Raw genomic sequence first — 12,701 nt, forward strand, 5'->3', positions numbered from 1 at the left:
TTTTGGTGTAGGCTATATCTTGATGAAAATGTTTCAGTAATGGTAACAGAGATTCACACATCAGGAAATTTGATGAGATACAAAGGTACACAAAATCTCTCTCTCACACACACACACACACACACACACACACACACACACATCACTGAAGATGCAAGGGACATGCAAACGTCCATCACTGTGTTCGGGATAAAGGGAAATTCAATGTTTTATTTATTTTTTTCAGTTTTAAATGAAAATCTCTCATTTTTATATTGAAATCCCATTAGTTTCCACTTGCTCCACAGTGAATGTGAACAAAAAACTTTGTTTATATATATTAAGCTAAAGACAAAAATCATGATAAATTATGAAATATTATAAAAAAGTATATATAAAATATATATAAATATTTATATCAATAAATGAAATAATCGCTTGCTACTTCACTGCACATGATATACATTGTGTTGAATTTTATTGTTATTATTTATTTTGATGATATAGCAGAACTAAAAAATTTACCAATTTTACAAATATTTTACCTGATTCACAACAATATAGAAACTGTGGAGCACAACAGATGCAAATTTGTGATTTCAGGATGAAGTTATGAGTAAGTCATCACAATTATTCACAGACTCTTTTTCCATCTTTCACACACACACACACACACACACACACACACACACACACACACACACACACACACACACACACACACACACACACACACACACACACACACACACACACACACACACACACACACACACACACACACACACACACACACACACACACACACACACACACACACTTGCTCAACTGCCCCCACACCAGCTGTTTGGTTGTTGGTTTTGACTGAATGATCGACTGCAAGCATAAAGCGAGAAATCAGTCATCATGCAGTGTGACTGGACACCCACCTCACAGGTGTATTGTGGATACAGTTCCTGAGGGAGGTCAGTGGTGGGACCAAAAGTCCCACCCATTTCTTTAGCAGAAGAAAAACTTTGGTAAGTTGTGCTGTCTGTATAAGACGCCCACCTGAGCTCCTCCATGCCCGCCTGAGAGCTTCCGTACATGCAAGGCTGGTGCTGTGGGGTGTCCATACTGCTGGGGGCATTGTGCACAGGGGCCGCATCTGGGGAGAGCTGGTAGGTGAAGAGGTGGTAGGTGGGGTCATGATTGGGAGGGGTTTCAGTGAGGGTGTGGTCACCTGCAGAGAAAAAAACCTGATTCAATCATTCCAGTAAAGACGAGGCAAATAAGAGCTGAAATTGGCATTTCTGCTTTAAAAGAGTTGCTTATTGTTTTGGGTTTACATAGTTGCTGCTTGCTTGGAAGCCTGCCACAGACCTTTTGAATTAATAATAGCACGCATCCAGGATGGCAAAAAGTTTACAGGGTGCTCTCTGCTGCAAACAGACAACAAAAATGACAAGGAAGATGCAGGCTCCTAAAATAAAACATTTAGGAGCCCAATTACACAGTAAGTAAAATAAATAATAAATAAAAGTGGATGTTTTGTTTAAATTTTTTTTTTATCTAAAATACTTTCATCTAAAGTAGTATGTTTTATATAATACTTGTTCAAATCAATCACTTCATCAAAGCGTGTCCTATATTCTGTTTATTTTGCTAAATAAACATTTATTTTTGTTGAAAAAAATATACTGTCATTAAAATATGTTAATTTTATGAATACAGAAACAAGCGAGATCCCTTAATAAATTAATATTGCTTTAGAGCAGTAAAAATAAAGATGTTTTATTATATTATTAATATCATATTTTTAAAGATGATGGTATAAATATGGTGAGTATCTCTAAGGTGGCCACCCAAATTAAAAAATTATATTAATTAACCATTTGAATCTAAACAGAGATGTCAGCAAGCTGTTTATCGTCAATTATGTTGATTATTGCCACAGCTTTTTTATTGCACTTTTTTTTTTTTTTACCCCTAATAGCATATTTTACATAATGTTCAGTTATTGGAAAAACTGTTGCATTAACAAAACTGAAAATAGTTTGCATACTTTTGTTTCAAATTATATTCAGTAATTGTATCGATTCTTATTTGCTATATAAACTAAATTTTGAAAACATGAAATATTAGGTAAAATGAGTGCAGAAATTAGCACTTTGCATTGCTGGCCATGATTGCATCAAGATTCAGATTAATTTCCCCATACAAAATGAAGCACGGATGTTTAGGAAAAGATTCCCTGATTCAAACCTCGACTCACGAGGAAGATCGAGGCTGTTTTGTGAACATTTTTAACTCAGAATATAATTGCTATTTCATTTCGAAGGATCAACTTTAACAAAACTACATTTGAGTAAATAAAACTTACATTCAGGATATATTTTATTATTCCACAAAAATTCAGCCTCTTTGTTTTGCACTATGTACCTGAAGTGTCGGAGCAGGTGTAGCCTGGACTGGGTTTTTGCGACACAGTGTATTCAGACCGAGAGAGACAGTCAGGAGAGGGTGGAGCAACACGCTGCCTTGCAGTAGTACGTGGTACAAGTGGATACTCCTTACTGTGGAAAAAGGGCAAAATAGGCATCAGACACACTGATTCCTACAGCAGAGAACCAGACACATTTTGAGAAAATGATGATTAGAGAAAAGCTATATTCAGGATACTGCAGAATCCAAGTGAACCATGGTACTTTTAGGGGAGGAGTCACAAAACTAGGGTTGATAGATCAGGGTGTTAAAAGAGAGAGAGCAGTCTGATGATTTGCATTGGCACAGTGGGGCGGCAAGGGTAAGAGATATCATTTGCACAGTACTGATCGTTTCTAATTAAATTTCTAAGCTAAGAGACAATTACAATAGCTAAAAATCTTCTCTATACCCCCCTTTCTAATCTGAATCATTCCTCTTTCTCTCTGTTTTCTCTCTCTCTCTCTCTCTCTCTCTCTCTCTCAAAAACGCATTTATTCAGACACACACACATTAGCCCTTCAGTGACCTCTGTGTGACAGTGTGTTGTGCCGCTCTGCTCTTAATATTGTTACACTATAAATATCCCTCTCCTGTGTGTCACATTCAATACTGTCAACATGCAACACAAGGCTTTGACTTTTGTTCCCAAACCCTGCTAGTTAAAGTACAACATATTCTCTGTGTATCTAAAACAACAACATTAGTGGCTACGAGAGGCAACACACAATGACATGCAGGCACATACAACATACATAAATAAAGACTGGGGAAAAAATACAGTACATTAGTGATTCATCATTACTCACATACACAAACTGTTGTGGTGCAGTTATGATCTGCTAAAGTAAAATATGTTTGCGTGTGGACATGCATATGTGTTGATATGTTTAAAATATGTGCGCTCCACCTTGGTGTACGGGACATGCGATGCAATTCGATATCGTCATTTCCACGGAAACCTTTAGCGAATGGATTATTCTCAATCTTCAGCTGAGTGATCTAGAAAAAAAAAGAGGATTAAAGATGAACACTGCTGCTGTCTGCAAATCTATCCATTTATTTATGATCATAAGGGTCCTGCTGCTTACTGTGTGATTCTGGTAGGAAGTTACTGCGATGAAAGTCGTCTCAGGAAAGGAGTGTGTGCAGAAACTTGTGTTGCTGGAGCCAAAGCTGTTCCTCTCGTCTGCCTTCACGATGTGCAAGCGAGGTTGGTATTTATGCATGGAATTTAAAATGATCTGCAGCAAACAACAGGAAGAGACGTGCCCAGTTCAATGAAACTGAGGTGGAAGCCTGTGGGGAGTTTAATCACGCTCATCAGAAAATTAAATAACCCATTCAATCTCATTGACATCATTACTGACATGTCCGAAAGGGTCCAGGTGGTTGTTGGTGAGTTTGAGCTTCTGGAAAGAGACGAGCTGTCTCATCCAGTGAGCTCCTGAAGCCGGTGAGTCTGGGTGCACATACAGCCTGCCTGGAATCGCCGGCTCAGCCTTACCACTGATGGACCTGCAGAGCAGATAGGAACGGGTTAGTCAACTATAGAGAAGATAAGGACTTTCTGTCTGCTCCACAATTCTAAGATAAAAGTTCAGGGTACAAAATTCCTCCACTCACTGAACAATATAACCTATCCAAGGCTCATAATTACATAATTCATGCATCATTTCACAACAACACTTTCTATTCGTTCATTTTTACACTATGCATCTCTTTCTCTGTGCATTCCTCCACGCATTGATTTAGCTCCATCTCTCATTTTCATTCAGTCATGTTCAACAGCTCAGTAGTTTTCATACTATAATAATTAAAATACTCACCACTGAGAACATTTTTAATAAAATGCTTATTTAACTCTTTCCCCACCAGTGTTTTTGACCATTTTCAAAAAAATGTCATGGCCCCCAGAATATGTTGCGTGGATGTCAAATATATCACATGCAATAGCCTATATCAAAGGAAAGAACCGAGCCTCTGGTCTAAAAACAAAACAAAAAAAGAAGTGTTTTATTCTAGCTTCATGCATTCTTTTTTTAAATCAACACTTGAATGTGGGTAAATTGAATTAAAAAAAGCAACATTTAGAGCAAAAAGCTGTTTTTGTCAAAGACTACATCCAGATCGGATTCAGAACGATGATTAAAACATAGATGGAGTAGAGCGAGTCCATCAACACTTCAAATGCTGCACAGTCCTATAGCTTGTCACGGGTCGACATTTCATTCAGTAACATAGGCAGTTTTGATTTATATGCTGTTTAATGTTGATGGTCGCCTTATTTTGACTACATATGATATTGCTTGTTTCTGCATCTTCTTCGCATGTGTTTTGATCTGGATATTCAGGACTCTTTTAGAAGATGTGTAATAGCGCCCCCTACCGTATAACAGTGAAAACACGGAAAGCCGCAAAAGCGTTACTTTTCTCACAAATGACGAAATTTTCCGTCAGTGGCGGGGAAAGAGTTAATATTCATTGTTGTGAAAGAATTAAACATCTTTAGAAAAACGTTGACCCTTCTATCAATTTATGAACATTGATATTGGATTTAACATACATTATAATTTATTAATTTCACTGCAGTTCTTACCATTTGTTATCTGCAAATTTATACCGATGCTCGTCTGCTGAAATAATGTCCATCAATAAGATATATTTTGCTTTGGGATTTAGGCCTGTTACCTTCACTTTGTAGCTGGGAAACATTCGTCTGTAAAAGATTAATGATGCATTATAGAGAGCAAACAACAAATGATAATAATATAGGCCTATATATACATACATATGCAACAATAATAATATTATAATGGATTGTATTGTCTTGTTTGTCTCTGTGCACTGGAACATTTTCCTGATCCATGAAGTCATTGCATGTAAAGAGCTCTTTTTTCTTTTTTGCCTAATACAATCATTTTAAACAGCTAAAGTCCCTGAAACTATCACAGAGACATGATTTAATCAATTTCAATTTTATTCAAAGTGACCCACTCTAATTAAAAGGGATTTATAAATCAAAACAAATATTTTCTGGTATCCAGGATTTTTTAATATGAAGACAAAGTTTGCCCTGTTTCTGTCTACTCGGTTGTCCACCAAGGGCTCTTTGCTCCAGCATGCCTAAGGAATTTTTTCACACAAATTGAGTTGATAATATTCAATAAAGGGAAATAAATATTTTCGATCTATGAGGGACAAAGAAAGAAAGAAAGAAAGAAAGAAAGAAAGAATGAAAGAAAGAAAGAAAGAAAGAAAGAAAGAAAGAAAGAAAGAAAGAAAGAAAGAAAGAAAGAAAGAAAGAAAGAAAGAAAGAAAGAAAGAAAGTCACTCACCGGCCAGCTTTGGTGATGATCATCTCTGTAGAGACATCATGAAATTTCACCCACAGATCTCTCTCGTGCAAATAAACTTTGATTCCCTCCATACCCTGCACGCGAGGATCGGCGAAAAAGAAGGGGGAAATTGAAATTACAGCTGCTTTTGAAATTATTATTTTCTGTCTGAATAGGTTGACAAATGAATAGGTTGACAAATGTAACAAACATAATAACAATATATTATTTTAATAAAAATGCGTTTCCTGTATGGTAGCTAATTTATGAAAATTGTTAAAATAGTCGAGTTAATAATATCGAATTTGAAAGCAAAATAAAAACATATGCGGGTAGGCTACATTTTGAAGACAGCCATAACAGACGACCTAAATACACATACGTACTAAATACACTTAATAAAAGGCCTAATGCACTCATGTATTAATGAATGTGATGCTACAAAAATGTCTGCTTGTTTTGTAGCCTACACGTTTTTTTATTCCGTTTTATATGATTTATCTTCGGAGTGAATAGGCTATATACGAGCACTAAACAATTTACACTTAAAATAAATAACAACAACACCAATAATAATAATAATAGCCTAATAACAAAATGTCTACAAAAAAAAATCTGACAGCAGAATTATTGCCTTACATTCTACACGTGCACAGACAGTCATGGCTGACCTGTTGGGTGAGCTCAGTTTGCAGTGGCGGCGACCCGGTTTTGCTCCGACCGTGATGTCCGGAATCTTTATCGTTCTCGAATTCCATCGCTGGGGAATCGCCGCCGGAACACGATTGTAGAGATCCGAACTCCAAATCCGCCATATCCCCGTTTGAGTTTAACTACGGTGAACTAAAAGATGCGCAACGGAAAATTGTAGAAATGTTTTCAGCAGGTGATCTCCAGATTTTAATTATATATAAAAAAATGAATCAATAAATAAAAAATCCACAGAAACACACAAAGAACAGTGTTCTCTAAAAATGCGCACAAAAGATTTCTTTATATTCCTGTGAAATGTTATTTAGAAAATAGAAATAATTTTGCCTTAGCTAATAAAAAAGTTTCTCGTTTTCAGCTATTCTTGCGTTCGATTGAGAAGATTTAGGACAGAATAAGAGTGAAGGTTTTGGCTGAAAATGTAAAACGTTTATAAATAATAGTTTATATAGCCCGACTGTTGGAAAATCGCGATTTGCGGGCTGCTATAGAAAAGATGTAGCCTATGTATTTCTACAGAATCCAAATAGGCTACTTACTAGGCCTAAATTTATTTTCTCTTTAACCTGTATTTTCCTCGTACATAGGCATACTCGGATTTTTGACGTCTCTTACCTCATTTTTTAAAGAGCTTTTCGTTGCTGAATTATTTCCAAAACAGATTTAAAATTCGTTGCCACTGATTTATACAGTTTCTCAAATAGGCATATATTTTTATCTCCTTGAAACAAATGAGAATATCAGCAAAAGCGTTTAAGTTTTCATTTCGATTTTCCTCTCTTCTCAGACACCTTTACCAAGCTCCGTCCCTTCTGCCGTGTCTCTCTTTTCTCATTCCATCCGTTCTGTCCCATTAGATGTCTCCTATGTCGTCACACCTTTTTCATTCACACACTCATGACACGCCATGTCCAAATTCTCACACGGCGACAAAATTCACAATAAACCCCACATTTCGCGAACTCCTCTTTTCCTCGATGATAGCTACATGTGCTTGTTCCTATGTGCTTCCCAAATACAAATAAAAATGGAGGAACAAGCCTAAATATCGTAAGGAGATAAATTCACTATACTCACATTTATGGTGCAGAATTTATGCTTAGGCTGCAAACAGTTCGGTAAAAAATCGGCGCTTGTCAGTCAACATCACTGCGCGCGACGGCTGCGCGCACTGCACTGCGGGGTTAAAAGTTGAGGAGGTCGAAAGGAGGTAACTAGGCGAGCGCTCTGTCCTCTCTCTCTCTCTCTTTCTCTGTGCGAGTCCGCTTGTATTTGTTTGCTGGTGATAGAAAAAAAAAATCCCTCAATAATAACTTTGGAAATATTATTTGATCCGTTTAATGGACGCGCTGTGTAGCGGGTAGGCTATCCAAGCACGCGCGTTCTGTCACTCGTCCACATCAAAACATGCTTCCATAAATAAGACAAGTGGATGATAACAGGATAGCTTGCACTACTGAGCCGTGGGAACATTGCTCGTTAAGATAAGACGGTAATCCCGCAATCGTGCGGCGAGATAAAGTCTGGACAACACGGAGAGCGCGAGTTTGACGCCGAGGTCGTGTTGTCGGTATTTGGATAAAGCTCTGTTTAATGTGACTTTGACAAACAAGATAATTTGGCAAATCGTTTTTCCTCACAATTAGACTACTTCAATACAGACGACTATTATTTTCATTGTTGTTTCTGCTGAGTGACGGATGGGTGAACGTATTTCTCATTGGTTGCTGTGGGCTGTCAGCCAGAATGGACGTAGACAGGGTCTGTAAACCAGACTTCAAACCACTTTCCATATTTTATTAAAGATACATGAATGTAGGTCATGATTCATATCGGGAAACTATCCCCAAACATTACCAATATCAGTAGCATACCTTGAAACTAAGGTTGAAAGCTTCGTTAACTTCACAATAATAACTGGAAATGGGCTAATTTCCCAGATTGGAGTGAGACCATAGACTCTCTGGAGCTGTCACGATCTTTTTTTGGCGCTTTAATGTGGCGTGACATTCATACACGCTGTAGCTCCTCAGTTCTATGGAATGCCAAGTCTGCCAAAATTAAAACGAAATACATACATAAATAAATATACAAAGAAATATCAAATAAATAATACAAAAAAAAAAATATATATATATAGATAGAAAAGCAACACAAAAAACCCCACAAAAATAAATCATTATTTATAAATGTATTTCCTTATTTATGTATACTACTTATTTTTGTCCACATTTATTTATTTATTCTTTTATTTATTTCTACATTTATTCATTTCTATTTTTATTTATTTCATCATTTATTCATTTTTACACTTATTTATTTATACATTTCTTTATTTTTACATTTATGTATTTCTACATTTATTTATTTTTAAATGTATGTATTTTTACCTTTCTTTGTCTGTAGGGTAATGAGGAGGGCGTGGTTTACCTCAGACATAGCAATAGAGCTCAGAGTAGGCAAGGGTGAAGCGTAGATGCCACAGTGACACCTTGTGGTGTGGCCAAAATACAATAGGTATAGCCTACTGATGTAGATACTGCTGTGATGAATGACTTGGAAAGGTCCTGTAGCTATATGGCCAAAATCTTATATTACAGGTTGAGTCATAGGCAGGTTGCCCCTGGACGTTAGTTTATGTGGGTAGGCTAAAGACTACCACCGCTTATTAGAAAATAAGTTTGTTTCTGTTGCTGTCAGTATTGTTTTTGGAAGTTACATTACATGCGCTTCTGGCTGGACTCCCCTCTTGTGCGATCCAAACACTTCGAATGATCCAGAATGCAGCGGCACGTCTGGTCTTCAACGAGCCCAAAAGGACCCACGTCACACCACTCTTCATCTCTCTGCACTGGCTACCACTCGCTGCTCGCATCAAGTTTAAGGCGCTGACGCTTGCCTACAGAGCCACCACGCACTCAGCTCCTGCATACTTTGACTCGATTCTACATCGTCACACCCCCACCAGAAGCCTTCGTTCAGCTAAGGAGCGAAGGCTTGTGGTACCATCACAGAGAGGCAAAAAATCCCTCTCCAGAACATTTTCATTCAACGTTCCCAGCTGGTGGAATGATCTGCCCACCGCCATCCGAAATGCGGATTCATTGACAACATTCAAAAGTCAACTAAAAACTCATCTCTTCCGTGAGCACTTAACCTCCTAAAAAAAAAAAAAAAAAAAAAAAAAAAAGATCTTTCCTTTCCTCTTTTCCTCCTCTTTCCCGCCCTACTCTAGCCTGTGCTACACTGAGAAATGTACACGGACCAAGTATTTCAGGCACTTGTTGCGCTCACTCGACTCTTCACGACCAATCGCTTATTGTACCCCCAAGTTGTAAGTCGCTTTGGATAAAAGCGTCTGCTAAATGCATAAATGTAAATGTACATTAAAATGCAGTTAGCTCAAAAATATGAGGGAACGTGACAGGTGCTGTTTGAAAGAAGATGATGCATCTGTGTATGTTTAATGCATGGCGTGTGTGTTTCACCAGCTCTGTTTCCATGGGCACATTTGATTTATCTAATTCTGGATATTTCCAGTTGATTACTTAGCCTAAGACGTGTGATTAATAATAAGACCATGCCAAGAAAAACCCATTATACTCAGTGAGGATGCGACTGTCCACACGTGAGGGGACGCAATGCAACAAAATGTTCTACTGTAGCCGACGCCTCGTTCTATTTTGGATCTTTGAAATATTTGTTGTACTTTAAGCTTTTGTCACATGTTGTGCATGTACAAATAGGAAATATGAATGTGAAGTGAATTTGTGGTCTCGTTTCAAATGCATTGATCAAAATGCTTGCGTCGACTTAACTGTAGCCTACATGTGCACTGCTTCCTTTCCGTGTTTTCTGACCGCTAATGAGAGAGCCGACACTAGAACGGGCATTTCAGGGTTACTGACTATGGGAAGTGAGCACACAAGAAGATACCAGCTCTACACGGAGGCTATAAAATCTAGCGAACGTGTTAGGTGTCGCCCAGCCCGCAGCTCTACAAATATCTGTCAGCGAGGCGCCGCAAGCCAGCGCCCAGGAAGAAGCTACACCCCTCATGGAGTGGGCTCTTAACCTGAGTGGGCAGGGCACGTCTTGCGTTTCATACGCCAAGACGATGGCATCCACTATCCAGTGGGCCATCCTCTGCTTGGAGACAGCCATTCCCTTCTGCTGTCCTCCGTAACAGACGAAGAGCTGCTCTGAGGTTCTGAAGCTTTGCGTTCTGTCCACGTATGTCCGCAGGGCGCGGACGGGGCAGAGAAAAGCTAGGGCTGGGTCTGCTACCTCCGAAGGCAGCGCTTGCAGGCTCACCACCTGGTCCCGGAAGGGAGTGGTGGGAACCTTGGGCACATATCCAGGCCGGGGTCTCAGGATTACATGAGAGTTACCAGGCCCGAATTCTAGGCACGATTCGTCGGACGAAAATGCCTGCAGGTCCCCTACCCTCTTGATAGAGGCCAATGCAGTCAGGAGTACTGTCTTTAGAGACAGGATTTTCAACTCTGCCGCCTGCAAAGGCTCAAAGGGCGCTCTCTGTAGTGCGGTTAGCACCAGAGATAAGTCCCAAGAAGGTATAGAGGGAGGGAGAGGCGGATTTAGTCTCCTCGTCCCCCTCAGGAACCTGACGATCAGATTGTGCCTCCCAACAGACTAACCAACTACCATGTCATGGTTTGCGGCAATAGTTGCAACATAAACTTTGAAGGTGGAGGGAGACAGCCTTTGCTCTAACCCATCTTGTAGGAAGGAAAGCACTGAACTGATCGAGCATCTCCGGGGGTCTTCTCGGCGAGAAGAACACCAATCGACAAACAGGTTCCACTTCAACGCATAGAGGTGCCTCGTAAAGGGAGCTCTAGCGGAAGTGATGGTGTCTACCACATTCTGTGGCAGGCCACCTAGAACCTCCGCGTCCCATCCAGGGACCAGACATTGAGTTTCCAGAGGTCCGGCCAAAGGGTGCCCCGTCTCTGAGTCAGAAGGTCCTTCCTCAGAGGAATGGGCCAAGGAGGTGCTGTTGCGAGGAGCCCTAGTTCCAGGAACCAAGTCCTGTTGGGCCAATACGGAGCGACCAACAGGACTTGCTCCTCGTCCTCCCTGACTTTGCACAGTGTCTGTGTGAGAAGGCTCACAGGGGGAAACGCATATTTGCGCTGGCCCCAGGGCCAGCTGTGTGCTAGGGCATCCGAGCCGAGGGTCCCCTCGGTCAGGGAATAGAACAACTGGCAGTGGGTCGTGTCTGGGGTGGCAAACAGGTCAACCTGTGCGGCCCTGAAGTGACTCCAGATCAGCTGGACCGCTTGGGGATGGAGTCTCCACTCTCCCGGGAGTACTGGCAACCACGACAGCTCGTCGGCCGCACGGTTGAGCAGGCCCGAAATGTGAATGGCACGAGGCGACCTCAGATGCTTCTGACTCCATAAGAGGAGATGGCGGGCGAGTTGTGACATGCGACGGGCGCGTAGACCACCCTGTTTGTTGATGTTCGCAACGGCCACAGTGTTGTCCGTATGGACCAGAACGTGCTTGCCTCTGAGCAGCTCCTTGAAGCGGCTGAGTGCAAGACGAACTGCTAACAACTCTAGGCAATTGATATGCCACTGCAGTTGGGGCCCCGTCCACAGACCCGAAACTGCACGCCCGCTGTACGTGGCACCCCAGCCGGTGGATGAGGCATCCGTGGAGACAACTGCATGCCTGGACACTTGTTCTAGAGGCTGAATCCAGCTCCATCCCGAGAAAGAGGCGCTTAAGGATGACAAGGCATGGGAGCGTCGAACACCGCCAAGCGCGCTCTCTTGGGGCCCAGAGATATTGGAAACTGCTCTTTTATTGAAAATTTTATTGAAAACACTGGGGCCAGCGGCGGAACAGAAACAACTGAAGAAATCAGGATTCTCCCCTGGCCCTCCTCGGGGGAAGGAGTGGAGCTGCGGCCATCTCCTGGAGAGCAGTTTCCTCCATCTCTGGGCGGCCCGTCTCAGGGTTGCTTGCAACAACGCTTGCCACCTGGCTTGGCAGCGGCCTGAGCGGGCTGGACGTCCTTCCGACGACCGGCTCCACGCCGACGCCCGGGTGGAGGCTGCTGCTGGGCTTTGGCGGGAACGGAGGTGGCGGCGGGCGGACGTCCTTGGCGACGAGCAGCCGGAGGCAGCAGCGGGCCGCCGGGGCAGGATGTGTTTAATTGCCTCTGTCTGCTTCTGGGTG

The 12,701-nt window shown here is 41.2% G+C and overlaps 1 protein-coding gene across 3 annotated transcripts; it reads right to left on the minus strand.

Annotated features, from left to right (window-relative positions):
* Window positions 1-430: 430 nt before the first annotated feature.
* Window positions 431-7,900, minus strand: tbx5b (T-box transcription factor 5b). 3 transcript variants are annotated; one of them, XM_079815666.1, is made up of 9 exons: window positions 7,569-7,900; window positions 6,452-6,623; window positions 5,781-5,875; window positions 5,042-5,161; window positions 3,813-3,960; window positions 3,534-3,686; window positions 3,353-3,444; window positions 2,401-2,534; window positions 431-1,201 (listed from the first exon to the last, which is right to left on the minus strand). In XM_079815666.1, the coding sequence occupies exons 2-9, from the start codon at window positions 6,593-6,595 to the stop codon at window positions 804-806; spliced, it is 1,284 nt and encodes a 427-aa protein (XP_079671792.1). In that variant the 5' UTR covers window positions 6,596-6,623; window positions 7,569-7,900; the 3' UTR covers window positions 431-803. The 3 variants fall into 3 exon arrangements, with proteins under 3 accessions (XP_079671792.1, XP_079671793.1, XP_079671794.1); XM_079815667.1 differs by lacking the exon at window positions 7,569-7,900 and adding an exon at window positions 7,107-7,338; XM_079815668.1 differs by lacking the exon at window positions 7,569-7,900 and having other exon boundaries at window positions 656-1,201; window positions 6,420-6,476.
* Between the last annotated feature and the right edge of the window lie 4,801 nt (window positions 7,901-12,701).

This window comes from Gobio gobio (assembly GCF_949357685.1).
Source record: "Gobio gobio genome assembly, chromosome: 4".
Lineage (NCBI taxonomy): Eukaryota > Metazoa > Chordata > Actinopteri > Cypriniformes > Gobionidae > Gobio > Gobio gobio.